At 37.2% G+C, this 22,012-nt stretch overlaps 1 protein-coding gene across 21 annotated transcripts in view; it reads right to left on the bottom strand.

Moving 5' to 3' along the window:
- Positions 1 to 22,012, bottom strand: part of EPB41L2 (erythrocyte membrane protein band 4.1 like 2) — a 103,506-nt gene that overhangs the window by 3,687 nt on the left and 77,807 nt on the right. For 5 of the 21 annotated variants that reach the window (XM_071806545.1, XM_071806546.1, XM_071806548.1 and 2 more), the window contains 10 exons: positions 18,430 to 18,492; positions 15,513 to 15,659; positions 14,047 to 14,151; positions 11,007 to 11,150; positions 9,925 to 9,978; positions 9,153 to 9,716; positions 7,157 to 7,279; positions 6,558 to 6,656; positions 5,425 to 5,505; positions 1,632 to 1,770 (listed from right to left, as the gene is read on the bottom strand). In XM_071806545.1, coding sequence (XP_071662646.1) covers positions 1,663 to 1,770; positions 5,425 to 5,505; positions 6,558 to 6,656; positions 7,157 to 7,279; positions 9,153 to 9,716; positions 9,925 to 9,978; positions 11,007 to 11,150; positions 14,047 to 14,151; positions 15,513 to 15,659; positions 18,430 to 18,492 — 1,488 coding nt within the window. In that variant the 3' untranslated portion in view covers positions 1,632 to 1,662. The other 16 variants (XM_065835168.2, XM_071806550.1, XM_071806554.1 and 13 more) reach the window with 16 other exon arrangements.

The following is a 22,012-nucleotide window of genomic DNA, read 5'->3' as shown; positions in this document are numbered from 1 at the left end:
TGACTAGTTCAGGAAGACTCTGATTCCTTGATAATAATCATCCTTCATAGAGCAGCATCAAGCAGCTGCACTTCATATCCTCTCAAACTGACGCCTGAATCTTTTCTCCTCTGGATCACAGAAGCGATACTTAAAAGTGAAATCATCAGCTCTTGGGACACTTGGGCACAGGAATAAAACATCTTCTCAACATGAAAAAAATATCAGCATTATGTGAAATACATCATCCTTATATGACTACAGCCTCCTCATGTGAATACATACTCCTACAGTAGCTTACATCAATTTTCTAATCAAGTCAGCATCTCATTTTTTATACAGTCCTGGCACTTCACAAATAGTGCTCATGGTATGTAGAAGTCTCCTGAAGCTAGAGTTTCTGACAGGTAATTTCCTTGGTAAAACTCCATTCAATACTATGAAAAAGCACGCCTGTGCAGGACCTAGAGCTCTCTTCTCCACAGGCCACAACACCGTTGTATAAATTACTGAGCCAGGAAACAAGAATCATGACAACTCTCCTATCTTTAAAAAAATACAAAATGTATTCTTTTACCTTGCCTCCCTCTACATTAATGTTAGTCAAAATGTACATTTAAAGCTTCCAGTTGTACTAAACCAGTTCTCCCTCTTGAGGTGCCCGTGAAACCTTTGCTCTTCCAGTTACATACAGACTCATCAGCAGAAACGAAGATGCCTCCCAACAAAGGCGTAAAACATTGCTTTTAAAAATTTATTTCTTTTTAAATCTCTCCCATTGTTATTTAACCATTCCCAAATGAAACCTTTTCCTTGAATCTGAATCTACAGTTAACAAAACCATCAAGTTTGAAAAATCTGAAGCTTCAGTTTCATGACATCGACCAGCAAAGGAAATGCAAAGCTTTATGCACTTGAATGGTTACCAAGCTGTAAGACACTGGCCTACAACCAGTGCAACAGCACATTTATTCTACGTTCATCCTGATCTTTCTATTGAAAATATCACATAGAGCAAGATTTTTTGTTTGCCCTCCCCGCCTTTTTTTTTGTCATCCTAGAAATGAGGGCTAATAAACTGACATTCCTTCAAATACATTTTTCAGCTGCTAAGAGGCTTTAAAACCTGAGTTTGCAATGAATTTAACTCCTTGCCTGGGAAAATAATAACAAATTAAATATTCCAGTGTTCTTAGGATTAAGAATTAGCTGACTAAATTAAAATATCCAAGTGTGTCATTTCACTACGGACAACTGCACACAGTGTTCTGACTAAACGAGCAAGTTGTACAGCAAGGATTGTTAATTGTACACATAAACAGAAAAATGTGACACATCCTCCATGTTTTGCAGAAATAGCCCAAACTCACTTCAATATAAACTAAAGCAACTTGACCAAACATCATAGGAAATGCCACGAGAATACTGTGACAAAACTGGGAGACATATACAGGAAAATTCGCAATGAAAAGTAATGTCAGATTGGACTTAAAAATTCTTAGACTAACAGTCTACTATCAGCACCTCTTTCAACTCACCATTTTGTGACAGCATATATCAAAGACATCCCATATTTTTCAAGCCTTTTTTTACAGAATACAACAAGAAACTGATGCTACATTTCTCTATGTTAATTATATACATCGGCTTACCTGAAGTATTTGCTCAAGTGCTTTTATGACTTTATTCTTCGTCTTCCTCGGCAAGCTCAGTTTCTTTGTGCACCACCACTCTTGTGACAGACATGTCAGGGTGCTGTTCTTTGGCTTCTTTGATTGCCTGTGCCAGGGCCTGCAAATGTATTCAAAGTAAGTAATTTAACAACAGCAAAAGGACATGCACATGGGACCACAGAATGGGAGACTAGCATTGGAAATTTTGGTTATAAGTTTTTGAAACTCTAAATTTCTGAACTTGAGAGGGCTCAGGGGTGGAAAAACAAACAAACAAACAAAAACCTAAAAAAAACACCAAACAAACAAACAAAAAAACCCCACAAAAAACCCAAAACCCAACCCAACTGAAACACAAAACCAACCAACCCTCAAACAATAAAACTCAATCAAAAATAACCCTAAACCCTACTATGCTAAAAGTTTACTGCAAATTCTGGGAAGTAACAAATAACCATGAAGTTATCCTGTAACTTTTCTAGCTCATTCCAGGAGACAAAAATATTCTTATATCACAGAAGTTTTTGAACTTCTGCAACAGGTCTAGCAAATAAAAGACTTCACAAGAACGTAGACGGTACGGAAAAATAAGAGTTCCCTTTAGTTTCCTGAACAAAATGGACAGATCCTTTGGAATGTGCACTGACATGGTACTGGAATTCTGGAAGATAATCGTCAGAAGTTTCTCAGCACAAGAATCTCCTTTTTCTTGTTCAAGAGGATTTTCTCTAGTTCAACTCAGGGACATAGAGATATTACTCAGTTTCTTGTAATCCCTCCTCCGCATTTTAGGAAATTTTATCTTCTTGAGAAATATACCAATATATACAACTGGCAGCTGGACTAGAAGATCATTTTAGGTCCCTTCCAACTGAAATTATTCTAGGCTACTCTACACGAGGCTTTACAATCAACCACATAAGAGCATGTTCTGAGGCAGAAAAGGCGAAAGAGCACCTGAGACCTTCTATTCCTTCCCCTGATCTCAATCTCATTTCAGTGGAGCTGTGTCCTGGCTTTGTTAAAAACAAGACCAGTTTCTCTTTTAGTTCTTCTAAGCGCCTTCTAAGGAACTGCACTTCTCTGAATTTTTGCCTGCATGTTTTTTGGACCATGTGCTCGAAACTGATAAGAGTGACCAATGGAATGCTGAGGAAGCTCATGTTTAGATTTATTGCTATGACAGCTAAGAATTCTGATAACATCCCATAATTGAGGGGGGTGTGCTTGCAAGGAGGGACAGACAGAACAGGTGACTAAAACTGACCAACTGAGTATTCCATCCCATAATCGTCATATCCCCCTACATAAAAGGGTGACCATGAGGATCTTGTCCCTCTTTGACCATGGCCAGCATTTAGAGAGGACTTCGTCTGTTTGCCTGCAATCTATAGGCCTCAGGCCCTGCATCCCTGAAATCCAGTTTCTGGTTTGCTGTAAAGCGTCACCCATGACTTTGGGATGCCAGCCCTGCAGCTGCTGCAGTCACATCAGTTCCCAGCTCTGCCGCTGGAGTGATGCCAACTCTGTATGGGGCAGTCAAGATTTTGTTTTGTGTACTTTGTATCATTTTCTCTCTTTATTAGTAGCATTAGTAAAGCCTTTAAAACTTTTCCAACTTGCAAGACTCTTTCTAACTTGAAGTCCCTCTTCCTCATCTTTCTATCACCTTTTATGGTGGGAGGGATTAACAGAGGGCATCTGCCATGGTTTATTGTCACCTTGCTTTAAACCTTGACAAGCTGTATTACTGCTGGAACCCAATACAAGAAAGAAGAAACTGGAAGGCATTCTGAGGCAACAGTAAGCTCACTACTCACCTTAGTATCAACCACAACTGGAAAAAACAAAAACAAAAACACAAAAACCAAACCAAAACAAAACCAACAAAACACCAAACCAAACAAATCTGAAACAACAACCACACACAAACTCAAAACAAAAATAAACATCCAAAACAAAATAAAACCCAAGCAAAGAAACCAAATACACTGGAAGAAACAAGAAAAATATAATGCAAAAAAAAAGCTTATCTTCATTTATAAAAGTGAAATTTTCCTGAGCCGTAAGTGGTAAATGGGAGAAGAAATAATTAACTCTGAAGAGAGATTGGAAACACCAACATTAGCCACCTTAACTATCATATGATAATGAATTTGAAGTCCTATTAAGGAAATAACGTACAGAAGAACACGCAGTGTGCATTGGAACAACACTGATGTTTGCTGATGTATTAAACCTAACAACTTTTTTCTAGTTTTCCCTTTACAATACAGCAAGTGTAATTTCTGTAGTACAAATGAGGATTTAAAAGTAGCTGTTGAGATTTAAGAAGCAGTGTTCATAACCAAACCTTAAACAATGAAAAAACCTTACATCTCTAACTGTTTAATACAGCTAATACAACCGTTTGTATTCTGAGACTCAAAATTAACATTTTTTTTTCCCCACTGAAAACTGTTCTAGTGATGTAGAGAGCTAAAAGACAGAAGTAAAAACAGCTAGCATGTAGTTTGTGCACCTAAAAAGCTCCATATCCACTGAAGAAAAAGTGGTAGATATTTCTTAAATCTGTTAAAGGCTGCTCACTGCTGCTTTAAACTTCAGTGATTTAATTTGTATTTTGTACTTCCCTTTTTATAATTTCATTTTTTACTTCATTACCCACCTATCTGAAAAACAAAGAAGAGCTTAGAGAACCATTTTACTAAAGCATTGTCTGGTATACTAAACATATTCTGTGACCTTTCCAGACATCTGAAGTGCACTGAACGTGTGTCAGGGTAAACAAGAGCGATGCCTGATGCTGAACAGCCATCTCAATTTAATTATGACTTTCAAGAAGAGATTCAACTTGTCATGAGCCACTTTCTGAAGGCAGATCAAAATGTGAAATTAAATTCCCCAAGAGCACTCTACATTAAATCCTGTTATGTTGATTTGTGTAGCTTTCATAAAGTTAGAACTGGATTTGCTGCAACTTTATGTACAAGGTAGGCTTTTCCATTTGTACTATCCAGTAACTGTTGATCGACTTTGTTACTATATGTTCTTAGATGAAAAACAATAAAAATTGTGTAAATAGCACTTGAAAGAAAAGATAGTTACATTTTCTCAATTATTTTTTCTGTCTACTGCATAAATTCAGCCTTCTTAATTGGGCCGGTAGAAGTGATTTGAACCATAATTTCTAGGACATCTTAAAATACTGTTTTAGTACTGACAGAGATGAAAGGTACTTACATAAGATTCCAACAGGTCATCAATTACTTTTATTATACAGAATTCTATAAATACAAGTCCAAACCTATTTTTCAAATTTGAGCAGTTTATGCTTTAATGTATTTCAAATCTTTCAATGAAAATGACTGCTATATTCAGATGTTGCTGACACAATGCGATAGGGACTCCCATCTATTCAGGCTAATGCATCAAAATAAGATTATTTTAGTAATGCCTTCCCTCTAAAATGGCAAAACCAGCACTAAACAAATCTGGTCTCTTCCAAAAAAAGCAATCCCTTTAAAAATAGTAAGAAATCCATTCACATGATCTATGACACAAAGTTAAAACTGCTGTTTTTCTTTCAGTTATATTCTAAAGGCTCCTTATTCATAAAACACAATCACTTAACAACTTTGTCACAATTAACAGTCTCAGGGTCTATGTCCTCTTACTCAACTTCTCTTTCTCTTATTTCAGGTTTCTGAAATATCATCTAGATCGCACTGGACTAGAAAAAGCACACGGTGAATGTCAACAGCTTACATACCTCATCGTGGTCAATATCCGCATCTCCAGTAATGACAATGCGCTTCTCAATTCTTGTTTCTGACACCCCACCTTTTACCATCTATAGGCAGCACAAAACAAGAAGAAAACATCCTTGTGATTATTCCATATTGCTACGAAGCACTCCTTTCTGTCACACTGAAGCAAACACATTTTTGTGATTGAGTTGCCATTAGTAGTAAATATTCACGGTACTAAATCATCCTGTCCTTTTTCAGCTATGCAGTTAGTCACACTCTAGCAATTGCTAAGCCTGTTAAAAAACAACTAGATAATTCCTCCTCTTATCGGAGCCCAAGTTTGAACAGATCTAGATATGAAGACAAGCTGGAATTCCAGCTTCTTCCACCATATAAATCTGGCACCAAGGAAATTCCAAGAGTCTTTTCTTGGGCCTCTTTGCAGACTCTGAAGAATCCCAAGCCATTAAATACAAAGATAATCTGGTTTTCGCTTTTTTTTTCGTGGACCTTAGTGAGATATTTTTGACATATTTCACGTTGCTGATGGAAACAACTTTGTGCTTTGTTTCTTCATTTCTTACTCTAATGATGAACCACCAAGTTCTCCTTTCCTTTTCAAACATGGAATGCAGAGCACATAATTCAGCACAAAAAGATGATTGAAAAGTATTCTAGTGGTAGGGTATGTTTATAAATATGCTCTAAACCTAGAATCATAAGGATCATCAACACTAAGACTGAGAAAACACTGTTGCAGTTCATCCTCAGATGCCACTGGCAGAGCTACTGCAGACCACAGACAAATCAGTTACCTTAATAAAGTTATCAGTGAGTCATGATAAGGCTGAAACTGTAAAAATTTAGGTATATGCTTATTTGTCAAACAGAACTAAGACCTATATAAGTACTAAGAAAGCTAATCATATATTTCACCCTTTCCCTGCACTGGTCCCAGATATTCCTGCTCATTCATTAAGGTTTCCCTGTTCATCATCTGATTACAGAAAAATTAACACATGCCTGGAATGAACCCAATCCATTTCAAGTCAGTTTGCTTAAATAAATTGTATGAGAAAATTCATGTAGGACTTTATTTTGAGGGTTCTTTTTAAATTTTTATTTAGTTTGGGGAAACATTATTATTTTTTACCTTTGTAATGTGTGTAGTTGTGGTAGTAGAAATTGACTCTGATGTAATTGTCTGTGCACTCAGCAGCACACCAGCATTGCCACCAGCACTGCTATCAAGCTGTAAGGAAAAAAGAATGGTATTTTTGTATTTTGTTCTTAAAGCTTTGTTTTCACAGGAGAAAGGGATCATTTTCTTACTAAATACACTGTCTAGTTCGGTTAGAACTGTTATCTAAACAAAAGCCATCTGAGTTTACCCAGTCATGTAAGACTGTTGTTATGGTTCATTCTTGGGGAAAATCTATGATCAAAGCCACTTGTTCCTTTCAGGAGCAATGAGACATTTGAATCAAGTTTTCAAAACTAAAAATGAGTTGTACATTTGCAGACAGCAACAAAATTCTTACATTAAAAACAACCAAACACCACGTAGACTTCAGGAGTAACACGGCTTTGTCTACACACATTTCACTTAATTAATAGGCAAAGTATAAATTTAGTTGCTTAGAAAAAAAGATAGGTTTTTGAAAAGCATTTTTTGGACATTATCGATTTTGATATACAAGTAACTGGAATAAAAACCAGCTTGCAAACAATACAGTAACCCAGTCACCATACCTGTGGCGATTCATAGGTGATAGTTTTAGTTTCTGTTTGAACAATTGGAACTTCTTTAGTGGAGATTTCAGTTCTCTGTGTGGCATCCGAAATGGTTATCATCTCTGTTTTCACTACTGGAGGCTGTGGTGCAAGTAATAACCAATCAATTCAGAAGACAGAAGTTGGTTTGTAAAGTAGACCAAGAAAACACACCCATAAACTCAAGAAAATCTTAACAGTAAGATAAGTATTTGACTGTCTTCCCATTCAGAAAGGATGCAATAAATAAGCAAAGCGAAATGAAGTCTAACACACTAGCCCTCTAGTATCTGCATAAACTGGTAGGAAAATTTACTCTCCACTATTAATAACATTGCCAAAGTTCTGTGTTTCCGCCAACACCACGTATAGGAGAAGGCAACTGCTAAAACAAAGCTGCAAGACTCGTACTGAAAATATGTAAGAGTATCTAGGAAAAAAAAAAATCTTAACTTGCATAAGGAAGATGATGGCTAACTGAGATGGAGGAACTTCATATTAGAAATAATCTGGGAAAATACCTATCATTGCTCAGTCAAACTACACATGAGGACTAGAAATTCCAAGGAAATTATGTAAAAGTTTAGCTTTTTAGTTTGTACTAATTTGGAATAGAAAAACAACTTTGATAACTGGATTTTAAGCAATCTGCATTTAAGGTAATGATTCTGGTAATCAACAGCTTCTTTTCACAGGAAGCTAAAAAGACATTTCAACCATTTTGAGTTCACTAGTGGTATTCTCTGCAATATCACAAAGAAAGCAATTAAGCAGGGGTCTGTAAGCCAGTGAACTTATGACTTCCCTTATTTGAGCAGATTTTCAGTATATTTAAGAACTTTAAAAAAAAGTATAGTAAAGCCTTCAGCTGCATCAGTTGCTATCTCCCATTGATTTTGGATGCACATGGGGGGAAAACCCAGGGAAAAAAAAAAAATCCTTTATTTTCGTCACACACACTTGCACAAACAGCAGCCCTTCTACTCTTCCTCCAAACCAGGTACGTTTTGAAGAAGCGTGGGTGCCTGCAACTTGTAAAGGTCTTATAAACGAATTCTTTCACATCATGAATCAGAATAGATGTGAATGCAAAAGAACAAAAAAAACCCAAGGTAAGCTGTTTGAATTTAAGTGCAAAGAAAATAAATTGTCACCATTAAAAGAACAAGCAGGTAGACAACTAGAAAAAAACCCACCTAATAGTTTAAAAACTCAGCGGGAGATCATGCCAGCTTTACAAAGAGATGTGGCCCTGTGCTTCACTCTTCCCCTTTCTGCTTCTTTATAAAGTTTGCCCAGCAATGAACCCTTCAACCTTCTTTAACTTAAAATAACTGATTGTGACTGGAACCCATGTGTGCTTCCCTGAATATCTACTGCACGAGAAGACTTCCTAATAAGATGATGGTATCTGTCTCATCCCTTTACAATGCAGTGCTCTCACCTACACAATTTCTAGCCATACTTATTCTAGTCTATAAATTCATAACTTTTTTAAAAGGGGAAAAAAAAGGCAAGAAAAGCAGTGAGTAATGAGGGGGAAAAAAGGAACAAAAATTTGTGATGGGTGTTTTCTGATTTCAATTGCTAATAATTTTCCAATCACAATTACACATCATGGACGTGTCAAAAACAATTGACTAATAGACAAGACAAGACTTAAAACACTGGAAACGTAAATAATAAATATAGGTTATGTATGTGCATATAAAATAAGGGGGAGATAAAAGGGAGACGGCAGTCTTCGGAAGGTTTGCCTTACTGGTGATTCTCACTCAGTTCTAGCAAAAAGTCAGAAACCATAACTGAAGGAGACAGAATTTCACTGCTCATCAATGGTTTCACCTTCCAAATGATCTGAATCCTGTTGGATGCCTGAAGAGCTGGAGAAATAGGAGAAGAAGAAAGGCAGGTATATTTTCACCCCAAGAAATATCTCTGCTTAATCTAGTTGTCAAACTGTTCTACCATTTACCTCAGAACAACAAATTATTTGTGGTGCAACATCAATGTCAACATGAGACACATCTCCATTGAGTCTGAGCTGTTCTTCCTCTTTTTCTTCACCTAAATCTTGCTTAATCTCCTCTGACAAATTCTTCTCTTCTGTAGCTATGGTAACTGCATTTTCCTGGACCAAATCTTCAGCTTTAACTTGTGTGTGCTCAACTGGTACATTTAGTTTACTGCCTTCTGGTGTGGCTTCCACATGCTGTATTTTTTCTTCATGTTCTTTCCTTTTCATGTCTTCCTCTTCTTCCTGTTCTTCCCTGATGACTTCCTCAGTTGCCCTATGATGTGGCTGGTATTCTCCCACCTCTTCATCCTCACTCTCACTACTACTGCTGCTGCTGCTACTATCTGAAGGCAATGATGAAGAGTCTTTTTTTGACAGATGCTCCTCCACCTTACATGTTTCCCCAGCACCAGTGGCAACTTGCATTTTCCCTTTGTTGGTTTCGTCTACGACTAGTGTTTCTTCTATCCCAACCTCTGCCTGCTTCTTCTCCTCCACTATGTCCAGAGTCTCATGTGAACTCTGCACAAAAAACACGGATGAGGAAAAATAAAAGTAGAGTATATGAATAAATTAAAATAATGGAAGCAAAATTAGCTGATGGCTGGTTCATGTCATGTAGAAGACAAAAGATGGTTGTGATGGTTAACTGAAAAAGGAAGGAAAGAAAGAATGAAGATGGATTGGAAGAGTTACAGCTAAATTTAACTATGGAAAAAATCAGTAGAACCTTATCAGCATCGCTGACTCCAGTACAAGGCACTTCTGCTCTGGAAGCATGTCTCTGTGAAACAAAAAGCAATCAGAGGACAAAAATCAATGCACAACCCTTTTCAACAGTGTAACACCTTCCAAGCAAGCTTTAAGAATATACATGACACTAGACAGACACTGTGTATTCACTGCAAGACTCACAAAGAACTATGCTCCCTTCCTTCCACTTCATTGAAATCACTCAAAACTAGGTTAAAAATACGGACATTATTAATTGGAATAAGATTTTAATTATGAAAGGCTGAAAATAAAAGCATGAATGCACTGACCGGTGATGTTACTGAGGCAGTTACTTCTCTCAGTTAAATCAGAAATTAGAATAATGTTAAGGGAAAGTTAAAAACAAAAACACACACACAAAAAAACCAACCCAAAACCTATCTAGCATTCTACTATGAAATTACTAGCATAAAAAATAATTTAAAAAAAACTTTATTGTAAGATTTTCTTGGCTGTTCATCTTTGGTCTGTCACTTTATGAAACTTAATAGGTAACAAGATGGGGGACAGTTTAGGGTGGTATGTTGTCAGAACAGCAATACATGGTTACCAAGATGATCCCATAAGGATTCTGTTTGGAGCCAAAATGATGAGATTAAAGCAGTTATATTAGTATTTGTTCCATAACAAAATGACCTGGGATGGATATGACAGCCCATTGCGAATTATGTACTAGGTAGTTTTTTTGTTCTAATGTGTTTTTAGTGAATGGTTTGCAGTGAAATTTGAGTTCAAGCTAAAAGACTACACAAAAAAAAAAATCAAAACGAAACAACCAAAACACATCATCTGTGACTTAATCCTAGCTATTACTGCTGTTTACCAAGCAAAGCACCTACGCAGCATAAGCCGGCAGTCCCAGTGAAGCTTAAACAAGCACTAATTAACATTTCCTGGGTGTTGCCAATAGAGAACTAAGCTGTGTGGCTGGATGTCCCCGGCTCTGGCACGCGGGCAGCGGCCTACTTAAGGCTGCGGGGGGTGTGCCGGACCCCGGCGCGGTGCCGCGCGGCGGGCGGGTGGGGGATGGGGCAGCACCTGGGGCGGCGGCGCGGCCGCGCTCTGTTCCCCCGCAGCGCCCTCTGCTGGCCGCGAGCTGGCGGCGGCGGCGAAAGGCCCTCTGGTGCCAGCGCCAAAGCCCTCCTTACTAAACAAAATGGACGTTATCTCCTCTTCTAGGCTCTAGACGAGTTAGAAAAGGGAGAGGAAAGAATTAAACAGCGGCGGACGAAGCGGCAGAGACCTACAAAGGAAAGGTTTGACAAGAGAGACAGGTGACGCAGAAAGGGGTTCGGCTGGGAGGAGGCTGCGGGCGCACGGGGTGGGGGGGACACAGGCTCCCCCCGCAGGGTGAAATGAGGACAGAGGGGACACAAACCTGCTGTGACAACACACAGTCGTACTCAGCTCTTCACTATGCACACCTTCGCTCCTTATTTCACACAAGAAAAATTAAAGACTTTAACAGTTCCACGGATTTTTACAAACATAACACTTGCTTAGACAGTAATTCCTTAATTACTATTGGGAGTTTTCCCTTTTGAAAAATTGATTTTTAACACACTCTAATTCCTAATTCGCTCAGAGCTTCAGGACAGCCAGATGCATTTGCTTTCAACTATATATACCAACAATGCTAAAAATAATTTATGTTATTCTTTATATATGTATTTTATATTATTTATTATACATATGTTTTTCAAATGCTTAAGACTCTAGTAAATTCATATTTATTAAAGAGCCTTTTTTTCAAAAAGCCTTTCCCATTCTATAGGAAAAAACTTGTTTTATTCAAACATACATAAAAGCATGTGCTGCTTTAAAGCATAAATTACATTCATAGTCTGGTCTATTTTCTGTAGTTCTATAAATCTGTATGGTAAAGCAAACATTTAAAATTCACATGGGTAGAGGCCTCTGAAAATGCTATAATTCTTTGTTTCAGTTTTCCTTCCAGTATTAAGTAAGAAATAAAAACAGTTAAGCAGCCAATAATGTAACATGTACCTAACATGGACATAACACACATTTTGACAACATTCAATAAGATGCATTTCTGCCTTAGGAGGGCACTACAGAGGATCGCAGCAGAAGCACACGCCAGAGGAAAGCCAAGGTCCATGCAGACAACTGCAGTCCCTGTGAACTCACCGTGTGAGCAATGATGTAGAATCTGAACTGACATAAGTTACACCATGCTACTGAGCATATACTACAACACACATGCCATGCAGAGGAACAGAGAAAGAAAAGATAAAGAATCCTTATATTTTTTTCCCTACAATAAAATTTAAAGTACATTTCAAAGGTGGCTAAGAAAAGCTAATGTGAATGCAAGTTATTAAGTGTGCCTCATGCAACATTCAGTATCCATCACAGCCATGTGTTCCTCACTCCCACTTCTTTCCCTAGTTCACCGTGCCAAATAAATGTTCATCTATTAATAGGTTACATCAAAAGACAAAAATGTTCACGATCCTCCTTCTACCATACTCTGGTACCACATGTTTTCTAACCAGTCAAAGCAGTAAAAAGAAAAAAAAGGTAAAAAAAATCTCCGTGGTCAGACTGTGTGCATCTCTCTCTCCCCACACATGTTGTATATAATTAAAGACAGGCATGTACAACCCATCTTTTTGCATTTTAGCACCTTCAAATATTTAGGTCTTGCAATCTTTTAAAATGAAAACCCCAATCATATGATTTGTTTGATAAGGTAACTCCTGTTCACTGAGGTGGCATTTAGTGAAAATGATTAAATATATAGACAGAATTGGCACTTTTCATCAAATCACTGTAGTTACCATAATGTATCAGCCTGGGAAGATGTTTAAATTCCTGGCAAATCCCTTCTGGTACATAGTCATGTAGAGTAATATGAAATACTGTTTGCAAGCCGGGGGCAGGGGGATGGATTAGAGAAATAATACTGCAGGTATTGATAGCATAACAACATTTCACATGTTTACTTGTGACATACATATCAACGTGTCACAATTTCTGTTAGTATTAAGTCACAGATGCTGTGTGTTTGTGGGAGTACAGTCATACAGAAGTATAGAGGCACAAATGAGATGTACCCAAAATAACATTTCTCATACACAGAAAATTACTTATCGAAAATATTTTAACTGGAGCAAAAAAGGAAGAAAAGAAAGAGTATTAGGAGTGGTATCCCTGCTTTATTTTTGTCTATTGCCCAACTAACCTGGAAGATAGGCAAGCACATACAGTCCAGAAATAGGACTGAGCAATGTATTAATCTACTAATACCAGCAAGTTTATAAATTGTGGTTAATGGAACACTTGAACTTCTCTACATCCCTCAACAAACAAATTGGGATGGAAATATACTGTTTCATAAACCTCATATTAATATATGTTAATGAAATAAGACTGACAGTTTTACATTAACCTACTTTTGTCCCAGTTACTAGGTGGTAGGAAATAGTCCAAAAGTGATGTAAAAAAGCAACATCATGATTGCTACCCATGATCACAATTACACTGCCAGTAGTCCCACAGGTTATATAGTGTTTTTCACTGCACAGGTGTTAAACCAGCTTATGGGGGAGAAAACTTCCCTCTTTTCCTGGATGAAAAGAGAGGTACAGAAGCATGGAGGTTACTCAGAACCAGGCTGTCATTGAAATGAAGCTGCTTCTACAGCGTTATAGACTTCAATAATGATTACATGGTGAAAAAGTAAAGCAAAAGTTTTGTGTGAAGTGTCAAATAACTGCAGACAATTATTTCCATATAGAATGGAAATGCATGTTTTGCTGTCATCCTAATCCCATAAAACATAGTAATTTTCCCCCGAAAATCTGGTTTTCTTTTCAAACAGTAGCCATTCAGATCTTCACAGGTAGTTTGGTGTTTAAGCAGAATGTTGTTGGCATTCATGTATGTGTAGATACATACATATACACACACAGAGATCCTGGGCTTACAACTCAAACTTCTCCCCTCAGTACTGGCTTCTCCATCAGGACAAGAAAAAAAAGAACAAGAAAGAAGCGCCCAAGCTAGCCCACAGCAGATACAGCAAAAAGGCAGTAGGTTTCAGGGCAGCCACCTGATCAGTTTCCTCTGGTTTTGCTCCAGCAATCCATGGTATTGCAGTCCATTGCTTCTCCTTCCCAGGCAGAGGTTTCACTTGGAAAATGTGGTCTCCTTTTTTCTATTTGGTTTTCATTTTATAAAACCATATAAATCAACAAGCAATGAGACAGACACACACTACACATTAACATAAACCCAAACCATCTGAAAGTGACACAACATACTAGATGAGGGGAAAAAAAAAAAACACACAGATAAAAGAACTTGGAGTGTCCTCAAATTCAATACAAATAAATCAACACAGAAAACACTCACAACCACAACAAAAATTAAATTACACTTTTACATAAATGTCTTATTTTAACCAAAAATACCTTTATAGCTATTAAATGAACCAATGTGTCATGGACATTTGAAAATTTGATCAGCATTTGTACGCATGCATATACCACTATGCATAGAAATATTCAGGTACTACTCAGAAATTTTAGGAATAATATCCTGTCAGTAACCGTAAATTAACAAAATAGTGAAGAAGTGATCCATACAGTCAGTGACTGTATACTCTGTATGCACATATAGTTCAGATTGCTTAAGTATGTTATTGAAATAAAGTCTTATTATCAAAAACCATTAGGCAGCATCAAGCAAACTTAATTGAAAGTTCACCTCTCTGGGGACTGAAGAGAATACTGAAGAGTTTAATGGGATAGGACAATACATTCAGGAGGGAAGGGTAGGAACACTGGTGGAAGAAAAGGATAATAACAGAAGATAAACTGATTGCTTTCAAAGACTGACTTCCTCTTCTACTCTAAGAAAGATGTAGCAAATAACTTCATAAAACTAAAAGTTTCACAAGAGAAGATTAATTGTGTAGTTTACTTGCCACAGACATCCAGAATATTTATAGAAAACTGTTTTACAAACTGCTTTTTTAAAGTTCAATTCAGGAAGGAGGTATCGAGAAACAGTAGGTCAATTCATTTTGCAGACTTTTAGAGATTAATCTGAGTAAATTTTAACAACCATGTTAGATATGTCCTGAAGAAGTCACCACTGTAAATTAACTGATCATGTAAGGTCCTTCTAAACAACACACAGGCTGTGTGTTTATGTATCAGCTGTCTATGAAGAGTTATAGAGATGGAAACTGAGGGAAAAGTTCTACTGTCATTAAAGTTAACTCCAATCTGCGTAAGTCAGAGTGAAGTTTAAGCTGCCAACACACAGGAAAATACTGCCATCACCTCCTTTTTGTTTGGTTGTTTTTTTTACTGATTTCTAATTCAGTTGCTCTTGTAGAATAAAATTCCAAACATTAAAGTCAGATCCAATGGTAAGCTGTAAAAAGTTAATGTATATTTAGTATAAACAAAGAGCCAAATATAGTGTTAATTTAAAGGACAAACTGCATTTACTATATCACATACAGGGCTGTATGGAAATGCATGCAGAGAAGCATCTGCAGTGACATACCCCTTGTGTCTGTAGGGACAGAGGTGTGATACGCCGCTTTTCCCACTCATTTGGGCGTGGTTCAGGTGTGGATTCCATGAAATTGCGCTTGAGCTCACTAATGCTAGCCTGGTGTTTCAGTAAGTCGTCCTGGGTCTTATCCAGGTCCTAGCAACCCGCAACGTAAAACAAAGTAGGACAAAACACGACAACAAAAGCAAACTTAACTATAAAAAAAAAAAAAAAAGAAACCAAACCAAGGAAAGTGCCTTATGTCTGAAGAACTATTCTTCTTTGGAGTGCCTTCAAATAAAGTTTAAGGCTATAAGGGAACTAAGATTTTTTTGCTTTTGTTTTTGTAATGAAAGGCCCCTCATAGACTGTTCTTTCCATATTTTAAGGCAAAGGTAAAATAATGCTGTGCATTATTATTTAACAGAAGGTTATTTTCATCCATAAACCTACTAGCCCTATGAAACAATAATAATTTCCAGTAGCTGTTTGCTTTCATCTAAAATTTGTAAGCACAGGATCAAGCGTTTTGGGATATTATAGGTGCCTTAAGTGGTTAGTTGTGCAAGAAACAATAGTCTAACCCAAGAAGCATTATAAAAAGGCAACTTTCTCGATACTACAAGCTCCATGAAAAATACTGCTTTTGTGAAAACAATACTACAGGGCCAAATGCGCAAACAACTAACACTTGCTTAACTTCAGAAAAACTACTCATTGTGCCTGTCATGTAGGCTTTAAATATGATTCTTCCAGTGAGTTTAAGACTTAAAACCTGGTATCTGCCAATTCCATGTTTAAGAACCTGACAGCTGACACAGCAGCCAAGTAGGGATAGTTCTTGTGCACACCAATACCAAAGTTCTCCCTAAATTGCACCTACATAGGCAAGTGCCAAAGGGGACACCACAGTGTGAATATGGAATTAGATTTTGTGATGACCCATGGAAGCAAAGATGCAGCACCTCAGATCAAATAACTACAAGTTGGTCTTTCACTTTATACCAGGTGCAGGAGCAGATGTAACTATCAGGAGCTATGCAGAAACATAACTGTTCTGGTCAGTAGGCTAAAATCTATCTGCTTAGCTCTCTTGGAAATTCATTATCCTTTAAATACAATGCTGGGCTTTGATGGGAAGAACAGATTTCACTCTGCTTTCATAATCTGTCCTCCTCCCAGCATGCCTGCTCTTGAGAAAAACTATGTTGGTTACGCAAACTCTAATACAAGAATATTTTTCAGTATTCTGTGGTGAAATTCAAGTTTAAGCCTCAGATCCATTTTTAGTAAAGAATTAAAAGACTGAAGATTGAATAGTATCAATGTAGACATAATTATTAATGACGTTTTATAGAAATAATGTAATCAAATACAATAATTTAGGTAAAGCATCTGTGTTTTCTACAAAGATGTTTGCAATTTTTGAGTGTTCACAATGCAAAAACATCGCATCTTTAGTCACAAAAAAACCAAACCCAATACAAACTCACTAGTTTCTCATTTCTTTTCACTTGCACATACAGCACCAGTAACAGTTTGGCACTGCACATCTATTTCCTAATTCTGGAAATATTCACACATGCACTTTGAACACTAAGAACCTCTCCCCTTCTGGCAGCTCAGTAGGTCCATATTGTCACAGGACCAAAGCTTCACTTTTAATCTAGGACTAACTAACGAGACATTAAATATGTCCCCCTAAGGTATGTATTTACTGAGTGCAGTAAAACCTTATGCCGAAGGCTTTCTATTACCCAACTGAAGCTTGTCAACAATCATGTCGTAATTTTAAAACCTGTCTTGGCTTGACACAAGGCACGTTTCTTGGACTTGATCAAAGCACAGTTACGCAATGCACACTTTCAATGCTTTAGTAAGTTACATACAAGCAAAGTTTCAATAGTGATCAAAAGCTGCTAAAAGCCAAAAAAATTGTATTAGTTGGGTTACTGCGATCCATACATCTCCTTATTACTGAACAAGACCAATAATTTTTAAAGAACAGTTTTTGTGACAAAGGGAATTATTTATAGCCCCATCTGGATGTATAAAATAAAAAATGGCAGTAGGACTTCCTAAAATTTCTTCAGTTACTACTTTATATTATTAACCATCAATTAAATGACACTGATTGCAACTAAAAACAATCTTGGATAAAAATAACCCAGATTAACAGACTATATACGAATTCTTATAATAAAAATCCCTACTTCTGTGACAAAGCACTAGGTATTAACATACTGTTCAAAGCTCTTTAGAGACGCTCATCTTCAATGAAAAACAACCCTCAGGAAGCAAGAATTACTTCCATGTAAGAACTGAGAAAGTAAGGCAAAGATTTCAGAAGCATATCTAAACATTCCCTTTAGGAATATATTGCCACATTTCTCAAGGCTCCTAAAAATCAGTAAGTGTCAGAACCAGAATTAGTTTATCCATCCTTCTATCACTGCTTGTGTCTTACTAACTACATTATTTCAGATAATGAATTTGATAAAGGATGATCAAACTGGTGAAAACTAGAAACCCTGCCCAACAGAAGATGCACACATTGAGGTGCAATATAGAAATCCCACTTAGGATTATGAATTGGCCTCATGTATTTACTTTATCTAAATAGGGCTATTATTCCCAGTTGCCACCTTGAAAACATGTATCAAAAATACACAAAATGTACATTTAACATTCAAGCTGAGGGTGGCTTTTTTTGGTTTATTGGATTTTTTTGTTGTTGGTTGGAATTTTTTTTCTATTTTTTAAAATTTAAACTCAGAATCTAGGACAATAACATGCAGAACTTCCAAGCTGTTTCTCCCCCATGCACTTCATGCACTGTGACCATAACAGCCTGCAAGTGACCTCCCATCCCATGCAGCCTGGCAGCCCGTGAGAAGGGAAAGTGTTTCTTATATTATATACAAACCTCCAACATTAAATTGCTATGTCTGACATAAATATTTTCCCCGTCTACTCTCAAGGAATTGCTCTGTGAAATTAAGCCACACAGAGAGAAGGGAAAAAAAAATAACATAAAATGTACCACCAGTTAAATAAAAAAAGACCCTTAGAATCAGACAGTAAAATAAAGGAAATAAAATGGTAAGGTGAAAAGGCACTATCTCAGACTAAATCCACAGAAAGTTTAGGTTGCTAACAAGGCAAGCTGCTACAGCCAGATTTAATTGTAAAAAAAACCATGCACCTTCTGCTGTGCTTCCTCCTCTTCAGAGTCCACCTATGTGAGCACGTGGCAAATTATCAAGAAAAGGAACCGTTAACATACGCTTACAGACTAACACAGAGGCTTAAGCTCTTTGTAAATGCTGCAAAGCGCACTATATTTACAGACCTTTACTGTTTCGGCCCCAGATGTTGTTGAGATCATTAAGCGACTTTTGTCTTCCTTCACCTACATTGTTGTAGAATGGCTGAAGGAATATTTGGTGTAAGTGGCATGAAAAATGGAAGTTTTTCACTGTGTCCCTTTATTGCTGGACTTTCCAATGTTTTCCCAGATGGAAATTTAAGAATGAGTAAAGAAAAAAACAATGATACATATGATTTCTCTGTTAAGCTCCTTAAACTCTGCCACAAGTTGATGGGAAAACGGAATCTAGTGTGTGAGTTGTTTTGGGAAGAGAGTCTCAGTTTCAAGGCAAACACCTGAATACTGTATTTATAGACTGTCTTAATTATTTTAAGAATGTTTCTGTCCCAGGCTGAGTTATTTGCACCCCACCCCCTTTTTAGGTGAATATAGTCTTCCTCTAACTGCAATGCACTCTCTTGGAAATGATAGCTAATCTTCATTTCTTACCTACTAGTATTCTGAATTTCTTAAAGAACGGCAATCAAACCACTTGCCAGTCTTTCCACAGCCACAAATACCAACTGCTAAACTTAGGAAAAGATGCATTATAGAAGTCAACACTGTGTGAGTACATAAATTTGAAGCGGGTTTTACTTATTGCACATACTGTTGTATTTTCAATTCTATGTGAATGCACACATAATGTGGTACATATCGCATTTTTATTCATTTCTCACTTATCTGGGGTTCTATTTTCTGCAACTTTGTTAAAAATGATGAGTTGAATCAGGTTACTGAAAAATTGAGAAAGTCTTTAAAGTCATTTTTTTTTATTATTTTAAACTTCGATGGGTGTTTTAATAGCACTGTGCCTTATTTAGCATGTTTTTAATATGGACATTCTATTGATTTACCTGGGTTAACTTTGTTTAATGTAACATTGAACAGTGCCTCCCCCTTTTTGATTCTATAATATTTGGTTTCATATTTCCTTTGCACGTCAAAATAAACCACCTTTTTCTAGATGTATTGCTGTAACATGCATAGTAGACATGAGGAAAGGAAGCATTTTGCCAGCCACTCCAGATGATCAGAGCAACATGTATTAGTGTGACTGAGGCTTCTGTATAGCAATTTTAACAGTATATTTCAAAGAATATTCAGAATCCAGTGATGCAAGTTTGATACAACCTGCAATTCCAGCTAATGAACAAAATCAATCTCCAGCTTAACTGCTGCTAGAGATTAATCACAGCACTTGAAAAAGAACCCAAAAAACACACAGCACACAGTGCCTTGGACAGACTCAACTTTGCACACACCCTTGTAGAGCAGAAACATCTGAAATCTGGAACAACAAAAATTGCTGGTTTTAAAGCATCCAGAGTTTCCTGAAATCAGCTTTTAGGAATTTTACTTTTCGGATCTCAACAGAACTTTGGAGTGGTGCATTCCAGTCAATGCACGCAAGAGATGTGCATTTTAACACAAACCCATGCTGCAAGTCACACAACTTGCAAATAGTATACAGTAATAATATATTTGTTATTACACAGCACTTTCAGTATTCAGATTTCTATGCTTACAAACATTTTGAAGTAGAAAGCAACTCTACCTCCAGCTCTGTATCTGTGATTCTGTAATGAAATCGTGCATGTTGTAGGAAGTCAAGCAGAAAAACCATCAGCTATCTACTGACTAAAAATCCCACAATGGCGATTTTTCATAAACGATAAAAGTTAGAAAGATTCAGTTATATGTGTGTGTGTATTTATAAATATACAGGCATGTATGTAGACATATTCCTATACTAGGAAGCGTGCAAAACTGAGCAAGCCTCTGGGAGAAGAGGCACAAAAGCTATGTGCAAGTGTCAACATTTAAGCAACAAAACTACAGACCTCCTCTTCCTCTGCTTTGTCATTCAGGCCATTGTCATTAGAGGCACTAAAGGAAGTCACCTTAGGCTCCAAGTAGCAGAGGGACAGAGCAAGAGGAAGGGAAAACATGAGTGAAAAAGGAATAGACTGGAAAGCAGATAGAAGCAGGACAAAGATAAGAAGGAAAGAGGGGATGAAGGAAGGAGAGGTAATGGGAATATAGTGCTGAAGGCCAGGCGGGAGGAAAGAGCTACAAACATCAGGAAGGCTAGGAAATGTAATATAACCATCCTCATCAAGCAGCGAACGGAAACTAAAAGAAAAGCATCTGATAAAGCTGAATGAGACACACAGCTCGGTGCTTTTGTAGTCATTTTTATGGATATTTCCCTCCACAGCAGGGGAGCCTCGACTAGCTAGGGGTCTCATAGATTCAAAGATATTATTTGGTAAAGCTACTTCGGTTTTATTATGGTTTGGTGTTTCTTTCATGGAACTACACTCTGAGATGTCTGGGATGCTAAGAAGGGGCTCCCCGAAGGTATCTTCCTCTGAAATATCTGAAAGCATGTCCATCTCGGGGACAGGTGACAGGTCTGTGAGATGGGATGACACAGAATGGATGGGTAGTGATGATGGGTGTACGTGAGTGAGTTGAAGAAAAAAACTCTGTGCACAGTGGAAAATGAAAGCAAAACAAGTTTGAAGGCACAAGAAGAGGGGAAAAAAAAGAAATCATTAGTTAGTGAAAATTTTTACTTAGAAGCAGGGATAGCTCTACTAATGCGATAGAAATGGCAAATAAAAATAGAAATCCCTTTGTGTTTTACAAGCAGCCAACTTGTTTACTTATGTGGATTACAAAAGGAACCCATTACGAATGTTTTGTTCTGAGGCTGTAAAGAACTGTGCACTTCTGAACTGTAATAGTCACAACAGATGGAAGCAGACAGACATTCAAAGCTTTTGCAGAAAGGTCAAGGGACAGTGCAGTACACGAAAGACAAGCTGGCACTTTGATTCTTGGGTTTATAACCATTTCCTCTAGGACTTAAAGAGAGCCAGAAAGAAAAAGCAATATCTGCACTACAGGGGAAAGCAAGCTGTTCACAGAACTGGCATGTGTAACAAAACCTTACTGAACAGCTTCCTGGAACAACTTCCTTTTTTTTTTTTTTCCTTTTGGTTAAAATATTGACAGATACTGCCACTTTGAAAACAAGGGAGTATCACCATTTTACCAAGCCCAAAGTCCAAACATAGTAATTTATTTTACCATTTTTCTCCCATAAACACTATGTGTGCTTTTTCCTAGG

This window comes from Patagioenas fasciata, chromosome 3 (assembly GCF_037038585.1).
Source record: "Patagioenas fasciata isolate bPatFas1 chromosome 3, bPatFas1.hap1, whole genome shotgun sequence".
Lineage (NCBI taxonomy): Eukaryota > Metazoa > Chordata > Aves > Columbiformes > Columbidae > Patagioenas > Patagioenas fasciata.
Note: the sequence above shows the minus strand (reverse complement) of the source record. Positions and strands in the feature narration are given on the sequence as shown.